We start from the raw sequence: 21,869 nt of genomic DNA, 5'->3' as shown, positions 1-21,869 counted from the left end.
GAATCTAGAAGGTAATGGAAAGACTCTAATCACTTCTAGCTGACATTGAGGCCATGTGAAAGCAGAAAATAAAGGATAAGGCAGAGTCATACACTGCCTGCCTGAGCTTTGAAATAGTGCCCCAAAATATACATCAACATAGCCCCTCAACAAAGGCTGTTAGATATTTTCAATAAAGTCATTTAAGGAAAACCTTCCAATCATTAGAGGACTACTACACTAACTGAGCATACACAATAAAGAATATATAGAATTAGTTGAGGAAAGTCATTAAACAAATGGTAACGAAAGTAAACCCAGGGGTGGTAGTTGGTGGTGGACTGAGTGATTTCCAGAGTTATCACATAACATTATTTAAAATATCTAGTTTTCAAAAAAGAATAAGATACTGTAAAGAAAGGGGAAACATGGCCCATATACAGGAAAAAGCAACAGAAACTCCCAAGAAGGCATGTTGAGCTTATTAGACAAAAACTTGAACCATTTATGATATGTTCTTCAAATAAGAAAAATAAAGGAACAATTTATAAAAAAAGAAAAAAAACTAATAGAAAGTTTCAGAATGTCTTACAATAAAAATATACAGAAGGAAATTATAATAAAGAATCTAACAAATACTGGAGATTAAAAGTAAAATAAATGAAAAATTCACCAAGGAGCTCAGCAGAAGATTTGAACTAGAAGAAGAAAGAATCAGTAAACTTGAAGACTGGTCCTCTATCTAATCTGAGGAGATGAACCCAGTCTAGGGAGCAGAAAGTAAAAATAAGGGAACATTAACAGACTCAGAGATTTGTAAGATATCATTATAACTCTGGGATACAAACATAAACATACCAAGATTCTCAGAAGGAGGGAGAAGGAATATTTTAAAAATAAAGGCTGATAATTTACCCAAACTGATGAAAACATTAATTTACACACTGAAGAAGTTCAAAAGGTTCCAAGTAGGATAATCTCAAAAAGATTAGCAAATAACCATATGACCAAATTGTCCAAGGTGAAAGATGAATGAATTTTTAAAACAGTAAGAGACCCATCATGGACATGGAGTAAGAACTGAATAAGATTAAAAGTTCACTTCTCATCAGAAACCATGGAGGTCAGAAGGCAATAAGATAACATATTCAATGAACTGAAAGAAACACTATAAAACAAAAATTTACATCCATCAAAACTATATTCCAAAATTGAAGAAGAAATTAACTGAGAGGATTCATCACTAGAAGACCTGCCCTACAAGAAAAACTAAAAGGAGTCTTTCAGGATGAAATAAATAGCAGCATATAGTAATTCAGATCCACACATAGAAAGAAAGAGCACAAATAAAGTTGACTACAGAGGTAAATATAAAAAGCAGCACAAATGTATTTTTCTTTGGAACCCCTTTTCTTCTCTCTGACATAAAAGATAACTGTATAAAACCACCATAATTACAAAACTGTCATTGGACTTAAAAATCTATAAAGATGTAATTTGTATGACAGTAATAGTGCAAAAGGAGAAGAACAGAGCTATATAAAGTTCTTTAATGTAATCTGAGTTAATTTGGGATTATTACAAACTTCATATTTAAACTAAGATGTTAGTTGTAAGCCCTAGGGCAGAAAGTAAGAGAAATAAAGCACAGTAAAAGAAACAACTAGTTAATTAAAATGGAACATTGGAAAAAAAATCTATGTACATAAAAGAAGGAATAAACAGAAAAATAGAACAAAAGTACAAAACATACAATAGAGAAATAGCAAAGTACCAGATGTAAATCCTCTCTTATTAATAGGCTCCAATTATATTAAAATAAATGAATGCTCCACTTTAAAAGACAGACAATAGAAGAACTGATTAATAAATGAAAACACAATCCAACTATTTGCTATCTATAGCAGACAAATTAGATTAAAAAGCACACACAGGTTGAAAATAAAAGGATAGGAAAAGACATCTCATGCAAACAGAAACCAAAGTAGAACTGGGTTTTACAAATTTGAGTTTTCTTTCTTGTAAACTGATGGGTCTAGCTGACTGTAAATTTTTTTTAAAGAAATTATTTTGAGTTTTATTGATTTTCTTGAGTTTTAAAATCTGCTTCTTTTGTTTTGCTCTAATTTCTGTTATGTCCTTTATTTAGTTTGATGAGTTTAGTTTGCTCTTCTTTCTGTAGTTTATTAAGGTTAAAGTTAATTGAGACCTTTGTTCTTTATATATGTGTACATTTACAGCTATAAATATCTCCCTAACCACTGCTTTAACTGTGTCCCATAAGTTTTTGTATGCTATGTTTATTCATCTCAAAATAATTTCAAATGTCACCTGTGATTTCTTTTTGATCCATCAATTATTCCATAAAGTGCTGTTTAATTTCCATATAGTTATAAATTTCATGTATCAATCCTTCTGTTATTGATTTCTGATTTCATTCCACCATAAATAGAAGTGGAAGAGCAGACATCTTTGTCTCATTTCTACTTTTCAGAGGAGAATTATCTTTCACCTGTAATTATTATATTAAATATTAACACACAAATGTAACCAATTAATTTCTGACAAAAATGCAAAGATAGGTAAATGGAGAAAGGAAACAAATGAACACTGATAGGCAAGTAAGTAAATCTTATAAAAACCTCACATCTTCTAAAATACTAAATCAAAGTGGATTATAGATCTAAATTTAAAATGTACAATTATAACAATGTCAGAGGAAAACAGAAAAAGGTCTTTTCATGAACAGGTATGAGGTAGAGTTCTTAACACACACACACACACACACACACACACACGTATATACACATACACATACAACCCACACATATAGCATGATCCATGAAAGAAACAATAAACTAGATTTTATGAGTTCAAAAAATTTGCATTGAATAGGAAGACTTACCACACTGAAAACTACAAAATGTTCCTAAAAAAAATTAAAGAAGATACAAGTAACAGAAAAACATTCCCTGTTCATCTATTGAAGACTTAATACTGTTAAGATGTTTATACTAACCAAAACTATCTACAGATTCATACCTCCTATAAAAATTTCAATGACCCTTTTTTTTGCAGTAACAGAAAAATCTACCCTAAAGTTCTGATGGAATCTTAAGGGAACCTCAAACAGTCAAAACAATGTTGAAAAATAAAAACAAATTTGGCAGTTACACTCTTCCTGATTTCAAAACTTACTACAAAGTTACAGTAATTAAAACAATGTGGTACTGGCATAACAAAGACATATATTCCAGTGGAATAGAGAAACCAGATATAAACTCTTACCCAAACAATCAAATGATTTTTGTACAGGGTGTCAAGATCATTCAGTGTGGAAAGAATAGTCTTCAAAAAAATGTTACTGTGAAAACAGGATATGAACAAGAAAAAGTGAAGTTGGATCCTTACCTTATATGGAAAAAAAACTTGAAATGAATCAAAGACCTAAGTAAAAGAGCAAAAAGTATGGAAGCTCAGACAGTAACACAGGGGGAAAGTTACATGACATGGCACCTTGGCAACAATTTCTTATATGTGACACCAAAAGCATAGACAACAAAAGAAAAAAAGATGAATTAAACGTCATAAAAATTTAAAACTTTGTACATCAAGGAATACCATGACAGAGTTAAAAAGGCAACCCAAGGAGTAGAAAAAAATATTTGTGAATCATATATCTGATAAGGAATTAATAACCAGAATGTAGCTAGAACTCCTATGAGTCAACAATAAAGAATTCATTTAAAATTAAGCATGAGAAATTGAAAACACATTTATATAAAGAAGATACACAACTGGCCAAAATGTATATGAAGAGTTGCTCAACAGTACTAATCATTAGGAAAATGCAAACCAAAACCACTAAGAGATACCACTTTATTATCCAAAAAAGAAAACAGAAAATAACAAGTCTTACTGATGGTATAGAGAAATGGAAACCCTTGTGCATTGCTGGTAGGAATGTAGAGTCACAATCTCTATGGAAAATGATATGGTGGTTCCTCAAAAAATTAAATGTAGTATTACCATATGATCCAGTAATTAAACTTCTGAGTATATAAAAAAAATATATGAAGTCAGGCATGAAAGTGCATGCCTATAATCCCTGCAAATCGTGAGGCTGAGGCCAGAGGATCCCAAGTTCAGAGTCAGCCTCAACAACTTAGGGAGGCCCTAAACAACTTGGTGAGACCTGGTGTCAAAATAAAAAATTAAAAAATTAAAAAAGAGATATGGATGTGGCTCAGTGATTAAGCACCCCTAGGTATCAAAAAAAAAGAGTAAATACTCAAACATATGTGTATATGCATGTTCATAGAAGCATTATTCACAATAGCTAAAACATGGAAGTAACCTAAGTATCACTTATAAAAGTGGTACATACATACAATGGAATTTTATTCAGCCTTAAAAAGGAAGGAAATTCTGACACATGCTACAACATAAAAAAAAAAAAACCTAGAAGACATTATACTAAGTAAAATAACCAAGTCACAAAAGGACAAATACTGTGTGCTTCTGTGTGAGGTACCGAGATTAGTCAAATTCATAGTGACAGAAAGTAGAATGGTGGCTGTCAGAAACTGTGGATGGGGAAAACAAGGAGGTAGTATTTAATGGGTACAGAGTTCAAAAGTACTGGAGATAAATGGTGGTGATAGTTGCAGAAAAAAGGGAATACATTTAATACCTCATAACTATACACTTAAAAATGGTTAAAATTGTAAACTTTACACGTATATTTTTTCATAGTAAGAACAAAAATTTGCTCTATAAAAGACACTGTTAAGAGAATGAAAAAGCAAGCAACAGACTGGGAGAAAATATTTCTAAATCACATATCCAATAGAGATTGGTTAGAATATATAAAGAACTCTGGAAAGTCACGAGGAAGAAAATAAAAAACCCAATGACAAAATGGCAAAAGATTTAAACAGATACATTAGCAAATGGAATATAAATATGGCAAATAAGCACATGAAAAGATGCTCAACAACATTAGCCTTTAAGAAGATGCAAATTAAAACAACAATGAGGTACCACTTCACACCCCTCAGAACAACTAAAATCAATACTGACAATACCAAGTGCTGACAAAGATGTAGAGCAACTGGAACTCTCATACATTGTTGGTGGGAATGCAAAATGGTATAGCCACTCTAGAGAATGGTTTGGCAATTTCATATAAAGTTAAATATACACTTACCATATGACCCAGTAATCCCACTTCTAGATATTTACCTTAGAGAAATAAAAACTTATGTTCACACAAAAACCTGTACAAGAATGTTCATATCAGTATTATTCATAACCACCATACCTGGAAATAACCCAAATTCACTTCAATGGGTGAATGAACAAACTTTGGAACATTCATACAATGAAATATGATTCCACAAAATGAATGAACCGTTAATACACATGACAACAATAACAACTTGAATGAGTCTCAAAGGTATTATGCTAAGTGAAAGAACCCAGTCTCACAGTTATACATTTCATGAATTCATTTATATGACAGTCTCTAGAAGATACACCTAAAGTGATGGAGAACAGATCAGTGATTGCCAGGGATTATGGGTGGGGATTGGGAGTGACTAGAAAGAGATAGTATGATGTAGTTTTTCATTGTGATGGAGCTGTTCTCTCTCCTGATTGTGGTGGTGGTTACATGAATCTACATGATTTACAATTCACAGAACTATACACAAAAAAAGCCCCATGCAATTTTATTGCAAATTCATTTCAAAAATAAAATATTAAATATTATACTATCATTATCATCATCATCAATATTCATATTTTGCTACTTAATAAAAATATTCAGAATTATTTGTGAAATGGGATCTAAAAATCAGTAAGGTCAATTTATGTATGGTACAATAACTTTAAGTTATAGAGATAAAAACAGCACTAAATGTAAAAGTTTTACAACTTCTACTAATTCTTCTCTTTAATATTTCATATCAGGATAATATGTTCTCTCTGGATCATTTCCTATAAGCATTGTTATATACTGAATATGAAATTAAATAAGTGTTCAACTTAGAAGTCTGGGACCCTAGGTTACATTCCTAAATCTAACACTGTAAGAAAACTCTCGACTTGCCTTTTGTGCCTAATTTTATCTTCCTCTTCATTGAGGTCATGTACTTGTCTGCACTTGTCTTTTTGTGGTATGCTGTGAAGGTTTAAAGCAAGGAGTTTCAAAGATAGAAAACAGAACAGATTCATAAATCCCCCCCAACCCCCACCCAAATACCAGGTACTGCTCTAGGTGATTTACATGTATTACCTTACTTAATCCTAATAATCTTGTAACACAGCTACTATTAATACTCTCACTTTCCTGATGACGAAACTGAAACATATAGAAGTAACTTGCCCAGCATCTCAGAGCTAGTAAGTGGGGGAGCCAGGATTTTCCCAGTTTGCCTCCAGAGCCTGTTTGTAATCAGTATGCCATAATGTCTCTCCACAAAAGGTAACTTCATTTTTCATTCCTTCCTTTACCACTGCTCTGCCATGTCTATGGTCTCTCTAACAAAGTATTCAATCGTTGTAATGAATTTAACATATGAATGAAGCAGAAATGATTCCCAATTCTACATACCTAGTTCTGACCTCGCTCCTGAGTTTCACTGCATTATTTCTATCTCCTTGATATCTGAAAGCGATGGTCCTGCCATTCTCCATTTCAACATGTTTAAATCAAACTCATCATCCTTCCTCAAAATTCCCCCATAAAGGCTTTCTTAATTTTGCCAATTGTTACGTCATACAGCCCTGAAACATCTGGATTATCTTTGACATATTCCTTTCCATTGAGTTTCTTCTTTCATCTTCAGTCAAAAATTTTTATCACTTCTTCCTTTGTAACATGTCTTATATCCAAACCTACCTGTCTTTCCAATTCTACTGTCACCAATCTAGTCAAAATATTCATGTTTAAAAGACTATTATGCCTCCTAACCATTCTCTCTGCTTCTAATACTTCCTTATCTATTCCTAATTACTGGTTACCCCATGAATCATTTTCAAATATGGTTTTTAACATGTTACTCCTGCCTTAAAAAATTCTAACTATATTTAAACTAACTAAAAATGAAATCTACATAGCTCTATACTACTAATCAAATGAAGCCCAAAATTGTTGGTTATATTTCCAACTCTGCCTCTTACAACTCCCCCGGTTAATAGTGCTCACACCAGTTCCAGCAATTCAAATGCCATTCCTTCTCCTTTCTAAACAGGTAGTATTAAAAAAAAATTAAATCTTACCTCCTTTGAAAGGCGTTCTTCATTCACAGCAATAAAACTCTGAATTCCCATAGCACTTAGCAACTGTATCTAGCATTGTTACTAAATGGTATATGTTTGTATTTCCAACCAGACTGTACTTGGCACAAAGTCAAGAATTATTTTTTAAGTTTCTGTGCACCTCCCACAGTGCCTAGCAAAATCAATCCATTAACCTAATTCTTCTGATTAATACACACACACACATATATATATATATGTGTGTGTGTGTGTGGGTTTTATATATATAGTGCTAATTTATATTTCAGCCTAAAGATGCTTTACAATCGAGCCTTGCCTCACTTTTCAGTGCCATCCTTTGTCATTCCCTGCCCTGATTTACCCCTGCCACATTGAATTTTTCTGTTCCCCAGACATACCAGGTCCTTTCACAATCCTGTTCCTATTCATTATCTTGTAATGCCCTTTCCCCTTTACCTGAAAAATACCTGCTGATCCATCAAGACAGTACAAAAGTTAATTTCTGACTCCCGCAACTGGACTTAAGTGCTCTATGTTCTATTCTCCCTCAGCCTTTGATTCAAGTCTCTAAAATAATTTCCATGTTGTCATGCAACTAACTAGACGTATATTTGTCTCTTTCATGGGACTATATATTCAGGGGTAGTAATAGTTTGTCTTTCCCCTACTCCCTTCACTAATTCTTTATATCTAATGCCCTGATATTAAATCTTTCTGTCGGTGAAAGAACATATGAAAGCAGTGAGGTTCACATACCTTGGTAATAAAGAGCTTTAAGAAAGGAGTGACGATCAGCTCCCTGAAATAAAGACTTTTCTATTTCCATTTCTCGCCGGGTCAGTTGTTTGCTCTTTGAAAATCTTTGTGGCAGGCAAAGAATACGCTGACGTTCAGAGATCCTTTCTTCAATATCTTGAAGACGGTTCTGTATTGCTTCAGGAGTTGCCCTCAGCCTTGTCCTCTGAAACCAGGGAAATGAAATGGCATATATCATAGAGAACATATCCTGGAAGTGATGATCTCTTGCTTCAAGTAAGAAAAAGATGATCAGGACACAGAAATTTAAAGTGTTTATTTAAAGTGTTAGCTAAGAAGTTAAAAAACAAATAGGTTTTCTTTTACCAATGTCCTTATGCTTAAAACCAAAGAAGATTCAGACTCAAAGCTCAGTTTTGTGGAACTAAAAATGCAAGACTTCCTAATGCCAAAGTGAACAGATCCTGCTCTTTATTCTCCTAAAAAACAATGCCCCACTCACCTTTTCACCTGAAACATGGCTCTTCCAGATTAATATTTCTGTTTCATTAAGTCCTAGTTCCCTGAGAGAGGCAGTTTCCTGGTCCTTTTCATGCAGTGTCTGGAACTGGGACAAAGTCATAGTCCCAGCTGCTTCCTTTCCAAAGGGCTTATACATAGTACCAGGGGCAAAGCTCTCTTTCTTAGAGACACATCTGCAAAACAAGCAAGAAGGGAGTAAGAACACCTTGAGGCTACCACAATTCACAGGAATTGTGCCATTATAAGAAGCACAATAAAAGTCATTGGCAATTTCTGTCTCACATTCTGTTACTAGCTGAAGCACCACTGCAACAAAATGGAACTCCATCAACAGTCTCTTCATCCAGAACTAATAAATGAGTAAATCAATGAACATTTACTGAGTCCTACTGTGCAGCAGATGTATGCTGTGTACTGAGTATTTAATAGCAAAAAAGATAAAAAAAATCGTTCCTGTTTTTATGAAAGAATAGTGGTAGCAAGGCAAATAAACAGGCAATGACAATATCAAGTTACAAGTACTGTGGTGGAAGAAATACAGCATGCTATAGAAAGGCATAGGAAAGGTACTGTCTCAGACTTGGTGGATATGAAAGTTTCCTACAGGAAGAAAAACAGAAAGTGGGTGAGAGAAAGTAGAGTGTTCCCTCCAGACTTTAAGAGGGGTCTATCACTTTGAGTGAGGGTCTTTGATACTCTACATATTTGTAAAATCAATACTTACTCTTCAATGGAGACAGAAGTATCAAGTTGATGTTGAAGGAGACTTTTCAGCTGCCTCTCCCCTTCTGTTTCCAGCTCCTCCAGGACATGCTCATCACTCTTCACACAGCTGTTTACCCTGGAGGAGACATACAAATACACACAGAAAGTAAAAGAGATAGGGAATCTGAAAATCTATTTCCTATCTATATTACTTATCGTTAGTGACCCCATTTGTTCAGACACTTCTTTAGTCATCTATTCTACTTCATCATTCATTCCACACACATTTACTAAATACCGACTCACACAGAAGGCACTGTGCCAGGTACTGATGTAAGTCAAAGATTGATAACAGTATCTAGCATCAAGAAGCTTATTATCTATTTAGAGAAAAGAAATATGTTAATGTTGTGTGCATATGCCTGAGGGAATAAAAAATATGAATTAATGATATAGGGCAGCATATGCCAAATTAAGAGTTGATAGACGAAAATTTAGTTGAGAGCTAGGGTGGTAAGTGAAGACTTCAGAAAGATATTCTTAAAGTGGCATTTAGAACATTGGGTGTGATAAAATGGAAAACAAGTGTGAAAAGACAGAAATACATACTAGAGATAAAAGGAATTTCAATTTAAATTCATAATGTGAATGGCCTTACATATACCAGCTAAAGGGCCTGGACATCAATGTGTAGGTATTAGAAAGTAATTTATCAGGCAATTAGGTAACATGGTGCAAGCAATGGTTTAGCAAGGAGAATGTGGTTGTAATATGCCATATGGATTAATAGGGAAGAAACCTAAAGAACTAGTTAATGATTGAAGTATGAGGTGATGAAATTCCAAACCAAAGTGGTAATAGTAGAAGTGAAAAAAAAGGTTAGATGAGAGAGGCCTTTTGAAGTGGGGAAGGGTAAGGATGTCAAAGATACTCCCCAAATTTCAAACCATGTAACTAGAATGATGGCTCAGACTTGGTGGGATATGAAAGCTAGTGAAGAAAAGAAGGTCCAAATGGAGTCAATGGTTTGGGGAAATAAGTATTATTATAGTCATGTTGAATCAACTACCTATTACAATTCAAACACTACTCTGAAGATGCTGTCTGCGGTAATAGCATAAGTGATTGGCTAAAAGAAAAGTTTTATAGAAGAGATTCTGAGGTTGAACATGGAAATCTGGAGTCACCTGTGTGGAAAAGATCTAGAGCTATGAGACAAGATGTCTAAAGGAGAAAGTATAGAAAGATATATGAAGAGGATTGTATTTTATAGCCTAGGCATCACTATGTAGAAATTTAGGTAATGACTATCATGAGCTAACCAACCTTAAATATGTGAAAACTCTTATTAGAATGTAAAAAAATAATAGGACCATTTACAATGCAACAATTGATTATAAAAAAATGAACACAAAAAGTGAGTTAACTCCATGAGGAAAATAATTTTTAAATTTTAAGTGCCTTCCTTATAGAACCACCCATTCCTAGTAGAGATATAATAAGATCTAGAGAAAAACCACTGTAAATATAAGAAAATTCCCTTGCTCCAGAAAGACTTGGCCCTATTTTGGAAAATTCTAAAATATCTTTAGATCCAAGGTTTTTAAAAATCCTTTATCACAATTTTTATTGATTATTTAGAATTCCCAAAGTTTTTGCTAAGTTTAAAGGTTATTTTTTCAAATGAATAAATCATAGCTAAATACACTAGCACTCATGACTCTCAAAAAGAAATGTTGAGTTCAAATAAGTCACAGAAAAATTCATACAGTATGTATAAATTTTGAATGGAGAACTTTGTATGAATGTGAAAATGGATAAAACTAGGTAAATTGTTCAGGGATAAATTCATATGTGAAAAATCTTTTTATAAAAACAACAATGTAATAAATTAACATGAAATCCTGGATAGTGGTCACCTCATTGGGGAAAAATAGGGGGAGAAGAAATCAGGAAGGAGACATAGAGACTTCTAAAGTACTAACAATATCCTATTTCTTAAATTGGTATTTGATACAAGACTTTATGGTTATTCTTTAAATAAACACACACACTATTTTACATGTATGAGATGTGTCATTGAAAAATTTAAAAGACAAGGAAAATGAGAAACAGGTTCTTAAAACATGCAAGGAAATTCCAGCTATTTGGGGAGGCTGGGTCAGAAGGATTCCATGTTCCAGTCCAGCCTTGGCAATTTAGCCAGACCATGCCTGGAAATAAAATTAAAAGGTCTGGGGATGTAGCTCAGTGATAGAGTGCTTGTCTAGCATGCACAAAGCCCTGGCTTCACACCCCAGTAACACCACACACACACACACACACACACAAATAAATAAGTAAATATTTAAAAAAATAAAAGGCACTGAGGGTCTGAGGGTGCAGGAGCTCTATTCCAGAGTGCTCACTCTTGCCGAGTTGATATGAAAATAATTTAATAAGGATCCTTTTAAAAGGCTTTGTCCTGTCAAAATTAAGAGGCACAGGCTCTCAACAATGACTACCAGGGTTCATTTACTGAAGAACCAGTAGGGGGAACCGAGAGCAGCAATGCCCTTCTTTTTCTATAATACATAGAGCCCATTTGGGTTTTCTTTTCAAATTTGTAGAAACAAAGTATCAATCTCTTACTGTAACCTTTGAAAACGCTACATGGTTTCGTGGTTCCAGAAAGCAGTTTTCAACACCCAAACAAGGCAAATAAAAGCATCCACCCAGAGCACCCCTCGGAGTGAGGCGGAGGTATGGCCGGCCAGGGAGGAGCCGTCCTTGGGTCTCTCTGGCGAAAGAATATGTCAGCCAGCACTCTTGCCTGGGTGGGTCCGTCTGAAACAGGAAGTATCCACAGCACCCAGCCAGTTCCTGGGGCCTGTGCCGGGAGGGCATTCCTATCAAAACAGCCCTGGTCGCGGCCCTTCCCGAACTTCGCCCTACAGACGCGACCATCCCTTCTCCCCTCCTCCCTTCTCCTTTGTCTTCCCGCTCACACGAAACCGCTTCCCAAAATTGTGACGGAAAGTAACAAACCCATTTTCAAAGTAAAAGATAAAACAAAGCTCCCCTTGCCGTCTGCAACACAGACAAACCCTTACCTCTTCATGTTTCCACAGGACCCTATCACTAACTTCAGCAAATAGGTCAGGGACCTCATGTCCCAGAACTCTGCGCGGCAGACTCGAAGGGGATTGTGGTGGAGCATGGGCCTCTGGGAGTTGTAGTAGCACAAACCCTCATAGAATGGAAAGAGAAAGTAGGTTTCCAGTGACCAGTATATTTTAAGTTAAACACCCCAAATATACATCTCATAAACTCAGGAGTCACCTAGAACTCCTTGACTTGATTCTTCTCTAATTTCCCTCGGATTTGTCCCCCTCGACACTACTACCTTTTTTCCTTTTTTTTTTTTTTGGTACCAGGGCGTGAACTCAGGGATGCTTAACCACTGAGTCACATCCCCAGCCCTTTTTATTTTGTTTTGAGAGAGGGTCTGAGTTGCTTAGGGCCTCACTAAATTGCTCATACTGGCTTTGAATTTGCCATCCTCCTCCCTCAGCCTCTGGAGCCACTGGGATTACAGGTGTACACCACCGCGCCTAGCAACACTGCTTCCCTTTCAAGGTTTTATCTGATCTGTTTCCAGTGAACCCTCTAGTCCATCCTCTGCATTGTAACCATGAAGATGAAGTCTGAAAAAAATGCTTGCACGAATGGTTCTAACAGGTACTTCTGAATTCTCTCAATTTGAAGTCAGAAATCTGTGTGTATTCAGGCCCTTGAATGTCCTTATTGGTAATTACAATGAATTAAGAAAGAGGTATAGTGGTTAAAAGCATGGACTCTTAGTAACCTAAAATGGAAATGCACATCCTTAAGTATGTGAAAAGAAAGATGTTCACTTACAAGTAAGATGGGAATTTCAAAATATACAACCAGTAATCCTCAAAATCCTCAAGGTCATCATCAAAAAAAGGGAGTCTGAGAATCTCACAATCAAGAGAAACCCAGGAAGACAAGATTAAGTAAATGTAATGTGGTGTCCTGGATAGGATCCTGGAACAAAAAGAGAACACTATTGGTAAAAACTAAGTTTATGTGAATAAACTATGCACTTTAGTTAATAACAAGGTTCTTTCATTTGTGACAAATGTACCAATGTTATGTAAGATGTTAACATTAAGGGCAATTGGGTGGAGGTATGGAACACTGTAATATGTGTCTTCTATGTAAATTTAAAACTGTCCTGAAAAGTTTATTTTTTAAAACTAAAAATGACATATTGCATGTAACAGATTGGGAAGGATACAAAACTTTGACAACACATTTGTTGAGACTGATGGGACAAAGACACTCTGAATACATTGCTGGTATGTGTATAAACTGGTAAAACCTCTGAATACTAGTGAAATTCAAATGCACATTCCCTTTATTTTTTAAAGATCTATTTCATGTTTGCACATTTCCTTTAAAGCAGTAATTCAATACTTATGACTAATATCAACACATTATATCTTCAAACATATGCATCATTTTTATTGTGAGTTTACAACAAAATACTGGAAAGATATCCACAAAATGATACATTCATTCAACAACAACAAACTATACAATTAAAGGGAGGCGAGGACCTTAATGAACTATTACTACACAATCTCCAAAATATATCTAGTGCAATACCAAGGTTCAGCATAATATAGTATGCTTTTATTTGTATAAAAACCAAAGAATGTGTTTGCTTGCATATGCACAAAGTATCTCTGGGAGAACACACAGTAGTTGTGAATGCCCACAGGTAGAGGAACTAAATGTCTAAAGAACAAAGGCAGGAAAAAATTCATTGTGTGGATTTTCATGTCCTTTGAATTTTGAACCACATGACTGTATTACCTACTCAATATTTTTCAATTAAAGAGCAGCCTTCTTATTTTACAGAGTCAAAAAAGAAAAAAAATTGTGGATTTGGGGGATTACATTGCCTGGACTTTAATCTTTGCTTTGGTAAGTTGCTAGAGTATGAGAGTTTCATTAAGTTTCTGCAACTGATCTCTGCCAGCTTCCTTATAGGTAAAACAGGGCCAATACCTTGGAAGAACAGGGTGACTGTAAAGCACTACACAAAAGCATGGTTTTAACGTTCTGTCGTGATGGGGTAGTTATTTATGAGTAAATATTCCAAGTTTATCTAGTGGGTCCAGGCTTATTCAAACTTCTTTGTATCGACATGCTCAAGTAAAAAACACCAAAGAGAAGCTACAAAACAAAACAACTCTACCCCCACATTATACTTATATCTGGAGAACTTCCAGCAGACTGAGAGTATGGTGGCTAAGTTATCCAACATCTATCACATGGAAATGACAGCGCTCTTGGAGTACACAGGTGTGCTCCACTTCGTAGCTTAGAGACAGAAGAGGATGAATGTAAGCAGAAACAAAATGTGGGTCACATCAGAGCCTGCATCAGGTAAATCCTGTCAGGTGGTACAGCTGAATTCTGCTGTGCAACCAAACTGTCCAACTGACAAACTTTTTGATAAGGAAATGGGAAAATGCACCAAGGTTGCTTGTGTGTTGTCCCTCTGGGAAGATGACAAAAAGTGGAGCAAACATCACACCACCACTGTATACTTCTAATAAAAAATAGTCTATTGGTACTGAAGTGATACACAATACATTATAAATCCACTAGGTGGGATGAGTGGAGAATGAATGGCTAAAAGACACATTCACAGAACTGTGGAATTGCAACTGGAAAGCAAGGTCATGAGAAATACTCAATGTACCTGTATATAACTGCAGCCAGTCCCAAGTGTAGGTACCAAGGGACATTCAGAAAATTGCACTAGACAGAAAATCAGGCCATTTCTACCTCTCCCAAACTTAACTATGTAATAATACCTATTTAGAGTCTCACAACATCCCTCTCCCCACCTTAAAACGTTATCAGACATAGTATAAAAAGCTTTGGTTATCTCCAGATGTTATATATGGTCAGGGAGCTTACCATGAGGCATTTTCACAAATTCACTCCCAGAACAATTTATGAAAAACGAAAAAATATGCTTCATTTGTCTTTCTGACAATTTAACAAGGTTAGTTTAATTAAGCTCCTCCTTAACATAGACGTATTTTCACAGTTTGTCCTTTTTGGGGGCTTTGTTTCCAGCACACCTCTGATGAACACATTAGGAAGCAATTATAATTAAAAAATATAGGAGAAGATGTTAAAACTAAAAGAATCTACTTATCTAATATTAGGAGCCAACAACTGAGCATGTCTTTCAAATATCCTAAATGAGATAGCATAAATGCTGTTAGAATAAACATAGCACCTTTTTAAAGGACAAAAATGGATGTGTACTGAGAAGTGTCAACATTAAAAATTTCAAAGTTCTTTTTTAGCTAATATCTTAGCTGGTTAACAATGATTAGGAGGGGCTCAAAATCCCTGTGCCTAACAAAAATGTTGCCTTAACATTACTGGCAAAATGAGTTATTTCTGATCTTTTAAATTAATATTTATTCAACATCATGTATTTTAGATATATTAGAACCAGAATCAGAAGGAAGCTTAGAAATGATTTAGTCCACAGCACCAGATTTCAGACAGTACATTGAGATTCCCCAGTAAATCTTAACAGTATTACTGGATTGTTCTGGAAGCCACTTGCCATTCTCCAGCATCTTCCACATAATGAAGAAAAAAAAAAAAAAAAAAAAAAAAAAAAAAAATTAGAACTCCCAGTGAAAACAGTGCAAATAGGTATTTATAGGAAGTGGGCTGGGGTTATGGCTCAGTGGTAGAGTGCTTGGCTAGCATGTGTGAGGCACTGGGTTTGATTCTCAGCACCACATATGAATAAATGAATAAAATAAAGGTCCATCAACAACTAAAATTTTTTTAAAAAGATAGTACAAACAATACTTTAGCTTCCACTTTATTTTACTAAAATTTACAGTAAGTACTCTGCTAGAAGAGAAAAAAACATAAGAGCATTGAGACATTGGAGAATTCAAAACTAGTTTATTTCAAAAAACAGTTGGAATAATTACAATATGAGACAACTCTATTCTTAGTGAAAATATAATGCTCAAGATAAAATTACTTGTCCAGTTAATTGGGTAAAGAGAAGACTAAAACCAGAGTTTTTTTCAAAACACTATCTTCTCTTTACTGAATATAGAACTTATTATATTCTGGTTACTTTATTGAGTCTCCATATCCAATGGAGTAAATATCTGTATATAATATGAACTTGAAAATTAGATATTACTCAAGATTCTACTCAAAAGTTGTATTTACCTATATAAATCATCCACAAGATTAAACAGTCTCTGGATTAATTTTATATTTATAATTTTGAGTGGTAACAAAAATTACCTGGATAAGAAGTAGCTTCTTAGAAAAGTTTGGGTAAGAAAGAGAGGCCATGCAACTTCTAGCATTTAGCATACTAATCACTAATAATTACCATCACTAACATTCACTTCAAAATGTTTTCCTTCCTGTAGTATATACCCCTCAGGATGGTCATGTGCAGGCAGGACAACAGAAATTTAGATTAGTGATTATAGGCAACTGAGCTCCAGTAACTTAAACACTTTAAAGTAGTTAATTTTATTTTTGTGTTATATTTTCATTTTGTAGAACATCATATTTATTTATGACTTAAGTGAAACATAAGATATTAGAATGTTCCAAAGCTAAGGACATGGCATTTTCTTGAAAAGTAAATAAAGAAATATGAAAACTCAACAACTATAAATCATACTAAAACCAAATATAATACCAGGACACGTATACAATAAAAAATAATTAAATTGCCTGAACCTTACCTTACTCTTTTTAAAATAACCAAGTTCAAATATGGGGTATAGTTCAGTGGTATAGCACTTGCCTGGCACCCACACACTACACACACACAGACACACACAAAACATAAAATACCAATTTCACTTTAACTGTTCCTTCCTTTTCTGAATTTTACTTCTTATTATTATTGGTGGTACTGGGGTTTTAATCCAGGGACACTCTACCACTGAGCTATCCTCCCAGGCCTTTTTATTTTTATCTTGAGACATGGTCTTGCTAAGTTGCCCATGCCACTTACGAACCTCTTGTCTCAGCCTCCTGAGTCACTGGGATTATAGGCATAAACCACCATACACCTGGTCCTTCTCTGAATTTCAATAATATACATTCTGTAATTCATACATTCTGTAATTCATAACATACTTCCTTGTATTGTCTATACTCATTTTTACACAGAAACTAATTCTATCTCAAACTAGACAGTAAGTTCTATTAAAGAGAGAGGCTTCACAGTATCTAGCACTTTATGCTGAATCTAACAAGCACACAGTAAAGATTGGTTGGCATGTACTTTTTGGCAGACATCTCTCCATATTTTAGTTGGAAAAGGAAGATGTGTATTAGTGAAAGGATGTGGAATCTAGGAGAACAAGGTATGCATTACACATACCGAATCAATATCTAATAGGTTGCTGCCTGTACTAGGGGAATAAGTTTTATTTAATGCTGAGAAGAAAACTACAGTATAATTCTCAGTATTGTAGTATTTAGATAAAAAAGCACGCACATTTTATTGCAATTGAAGATTAAGTAGTAACTGTAAACACTTCAACATCATCAGAATTTATAGGAAACAAACAATCCAAAATCAGTATGCTAAAGATATGGTCTTTAGTCAAAGGAAATCTTCACATTGCGTTCCTCCTCCTTGCGTTGAAAATCCTCAAAAATCTTTGTTATCTCTTCCACCTTTTTTTGCATCATGCCTATATGGGAGGAAGTCACGCAATCATTAATCCGATCTCAAAATATTACAGAAACATAACACATTTTCCCCTAAACTATGATTTATAAAACTTTACATATCAATTTATAAAGTTTTAGAAAATAAGGAAGAAAAACCACATTCACCTACCTGTTTTAAAACTATTTGAAAATAGTGGATACTTTATCTGCTCTCCCTAGCTTTCAGGCAAATAACAGTCTACTTGACATTTGTGTTTTGTTGTAGTTACTCATTACAGCCTAAAAGTGCAATATGGGGTGGTCATTAAATTGAGGGCATAGATTTTGGTGGGTCTTACCTCCCTATAAGCAAATAAATCTGCTGAGTATATTTACGTTTCTGTTACTCTCTAAGTTCATGTTTCTCAAGTTTGCTTGGGGGCAGCATACCACAGTGCCATTAATTTTACCACACAAGACAGTAATTTTCTGCCAGTAAAAATAAACTGTTGAAATAAGCATAATAATCTGAATTTTTCTACTAACATGTACAAATTAACTTGGTCATTTGTTTTAGTGTTCATTAATGCTTACTAGAGGATAAACAACAACTGGTATCCAAGAAGAAAGAAAAAAATTATAAAATAAAACTTAAACATACATTATTTTTTCTAGTCAACTGGAACAGCCCTAATATATATTCAGTATTTAAAGTGTTATACTTCATCCTATCTTATAAACATTCTGCAAGATGATACTTTAACAACAAGTGATTGAAATAATGGGTCTCTACTAAAAGCCTAGAAAAACTGTACATTGAGGCTGGCAAAATAAATCCCCTCCCCCTTTTTCTGTAATAACTAACTGCATGGTGCATTTTTTTCTCTAAATAACCTTTTTAATGTGATAGAAACACAAATGAGCAGTACGACAAACCACTAACTTGAGACAGAAGTGTCAACATAAGCACATTTTACTAGTTTGCTGATTGATACATATTAAGTGTAAAGGAGTACATTTATAACCATTTTAAAAATCAATAAAATGTCAAGAACCACAAGTCAGTGTTATTAAGAGAACTTCACTGTAAATATTTTGTCATGTCTTCTAATTGAATTCCCAGGACTATTTCTGTATTAACATACTTTTAAATTTTTTAAAGACTTTCATTCTTTAAGTGAAAAAACTGCACTAAGTTATTTACTTCTGAGTTCTGGTCCCATGATAAACATCAGTGATTTTTTTTTGGTAGCATATTAAATTATATATCACATCAGAAGTAAAATGTTAGCAGTAGCCAAAACTTGTGTGTATGGCAGGAGGGAATGTGCCATGTATATTTTGATATTATTTTTAAAAATTATATTGATCAGCTGGGTGCCATGGTGCTCTACTATAATCCCAGTTGCTTGGGAGGCTGAGGCAGGGAGATGGAGAGTTCAAAGCCAGCCTCAGCAAAAGTGAGGCCCTAAGCAATTCAGTGAGACCCTGTCTCTAAATAAAACACAAAACAGGGCTCGGGATGTTGCTCAGTGGTCAAGTGCCCCTGAGTTCAATCCATGGTAACTGCCCCCAAACTTACTGATGAATATGAAAACAATTTCATTCACAATAAATGAGATGTGGTATGTAAATAAAATACAATGCTACACAGAACACAATACAAAGAAATGAATTATTGATATGTGTTACACATAAATAAACCTTGTAAAAACATCCCAAGCATAAGAAGTCAAACATGAAAGTGGTTAATGTTCAAATGATATATTTGTGTGCTTAAAAATATTTTTTAAAAGTGATTTATTCCCCCTAAAAGATACTGGTGAAACTGTTTCAGCCAATCTCATTGTGATTTGGGAATAGATGTTTTCTTCAATTTAGTCCACTTGCAAATATTTTTGGTAACAATTCAAACATTTTTCTAGAAGTTTATAAAAATAGATTCCATCATTAAAACCAAACAGTTTTCTACTATAATTAATACTTTTAAGTTACACACATAAATATTACTATATATCAAAGATTAACTGTCAAAGTAAACACTGTACCCTCATAAATATTGTTATAGTATATCTCCTTCTCTTAGAAAAATAATTGGGGCAGTAGGAGAAAAAAAATGCTCTAACAGAAAAATGGTCAAAAGTTACAAGTAGTCAGCCTATAAGATGATATATAATATGTTTATAAACATCTTTTCAAAAATATTAGTAACCAGAAGGATGCAAATTAAATTAGAGAAATATTCTTTTCACTATAACATTTGGCAAGGAATGATGATGATTCCTGGTGGTGGTGGTGATTATAGAAGTAGCAGTACTGGAAGGAGTGGGTACCCTAATAATGAATTGCTGGTGAAAGTATAAATCAGTACTGCTAACTGGAAAGAAAATATAAATCAAAAGCTTTTAAAGCAGACATTACTCCTGACTCACTGTTTTAACTTCTAAGAATTATATTTATGTCTAGTAATCACTGATGTATCTTAAATTTACCTTCATTTAGGTTTAGTGAAGCACAATTAAAAAAAAGAAAAATTTGGAAACATCAATCAATATTTGGCAATAGGCTATTAATTTAAAAACCACAGCATATCCATGTAATAAAATATTTAGCAGCCATTAAAGTGTAGAATATTTAATAACATTGAAAGATATTCATGAACACATCTCTCCACTTTGTATCTCTTTCTCCATCAAAAGCTGAATATGGTGTACTGTGTATATAGCACAGGACAAATGAATTCAAAGTGTATATTGAACACCAACCTAATGCAAGGCATGGATAAATCCTGAAAACACAGAAATCATAAGGGTATAATCTCTATATAGAAACTCAAATTTCCAGAAAGAGATATATAAATAAATATCTGCAATACTGTATGATAAATGCTGATAATATAGTAAGTTGTACATAGTATGGATACAAAGAAGAGGATAAGCAACTACTAGAATGATGAGTTAAGGAAGAAATAAGTTTTAAACTACATTTAAATACACTGCTAGGCAGATAATGAAGTGGTGGGGTACCCCAGGCAGAAGAAACTGATTATCCAAAAATATAGAAGAGGAAAGATTATTAGGTTTTGGAACAACTATAAATACTTCTCAAAAAGAAATGCTGCAAACAAGAGGTGAGGTTGAAAAAAATGTAGGGGTTAGATTATACAGGGTACTTTGCATATTAAGTAAAGCACCAGAATTTGCATTGGTCAATCAGAAAATGGTGAATTTTAACGAATGGATGATCACTCTGAGAGTAGATTGTGAAAGTGAACTGGAGTGGAGTAAGACTGGGGAAGGAGATCATTAAGGTCTCTAGAGAGTGCACGCATTCACCACTGTTCCATTTCAAAACACCTGTAAAACAGCATTAAAGAATTTAGAAAAATAAAAAGAGGAAAATGATAAAAGCACAAAACCATAAGGACAAAAATAAGAAGAAATGAGATAAAACTTTGATAATTGCAACTGGTTTGTATTAGAGAAACCCTAGAACCCCAGAAAGGATATGGAATTAATTGAACTAAGTAGTTCAAAATGGCATTGAAATTGGAGCTTGCAACAGGATTATGAATGATTAAAAGCAGTCCCTTCCTCTCCTCCACACCCTACTTCTAAATGATTTCCCTACCTAATTTTTGCAGATGATTTTTCTGCAAACAAGCAGAAACAAGTTCCTGCAAGATAAAAATCAATTAAAAATTAAAGATCAATTTTAAAAAATCTTGAATAATAAGATTAGTATATATCCCAGAAAATTTAACAAAATACAGACAAAAACAGGAGAGAAAAGAAATACAGTTTAGTTGAGAGACTCAAACATTAGAGTTAGTATATTTCCAGGAAGAACAAAGATAAGATAGAGAAGGA

General features: G+C 34.1%; 2 protein-coding genes across 6 annotated transcripts in view; both read right to left on the bottom strand.

Moving 5' to 3' along the window:
• The window catches only part of RBM41 (RNA binding motif protein 41), a 69,178-nt gene extending 56,780 nt beyond the window's left edge, over positions 1 to 12,398 (bottom strand). For 3 of the 4 annotated variants that reach the window (XR_013761184.1, XR_013761185.1, XM_079124417.1), the window contains exons 1-5: positions 12,339 to 12,398; positions 9,266 to 9,382; positions 8,522 to 8,714; positions 8,020 to 8,224; positions 6,092 to 6,163 (exon numbers count right to left, since the gene is read on the bottom strand). Coding sequence is in view for 2 of the 4 variants with exons in the window: in XM_079124417.1 (XP_078980543.1) it covers positions 6,092 to 6,163; positions 8,020 to 8,224; positions 8,522 to 8,714; positions 9,266 to 9,382; positions 12,339 to 12,397 (646 nt within the window). In the remaining 2 variants the exon portion in view is untranslated. The remainder of the gene's footprint in view (positions 1 to 6,091; positions 6,164 to 8,019; positions 8,225 to 8,521; positions 8,715 to 9,265; positions 9,383 to 12,338) is intronic. The other variant, XM_079124418.1, reaches the window with a different exon arrangement.
• A 3,848-nt stretch (positions 12,399 to 16,246) lies between these two features.
• Positions 16,247 to 21,869, bottom strand: part of NUP62CL (nucleoporin 62 C-terminal like) — a 75,723-nt gene continuing 70,100 nt past the window's right edge. For both annotated transcript variants that reach the window (XM_079124970.1, XM_079124969.1), the window contains exon 9: positions 16,247 to 18,041. In XM_079124970.1, the coding sequence (XP_078981096.1) occupies positions 17,947 to 18,041 (95 nt within the window). In that variant the 3' untranslated portion in view covers positions 16,247 to 17,946. The remainder of the gene's footprint in view (positions 18,042 to 21,869) is intronic.

This window comes from Sciurus vulgaris, assembly GCF_902686455.1.
Source record: "Sciurus vulgaris genome assembly, chromosome: X".
In the NCBI taxonomy this organism is placed as follows: Eukaryota; Metazoa; Chordata; class Mammalia; order Rodentia; family Sciuridae; genus Sciurus; species Sciurus vulgaris.
Note: the sequence above shows the minus strand (reverse complement) of the source record. Positions and strands in the feature narration are given on the sequence as shown.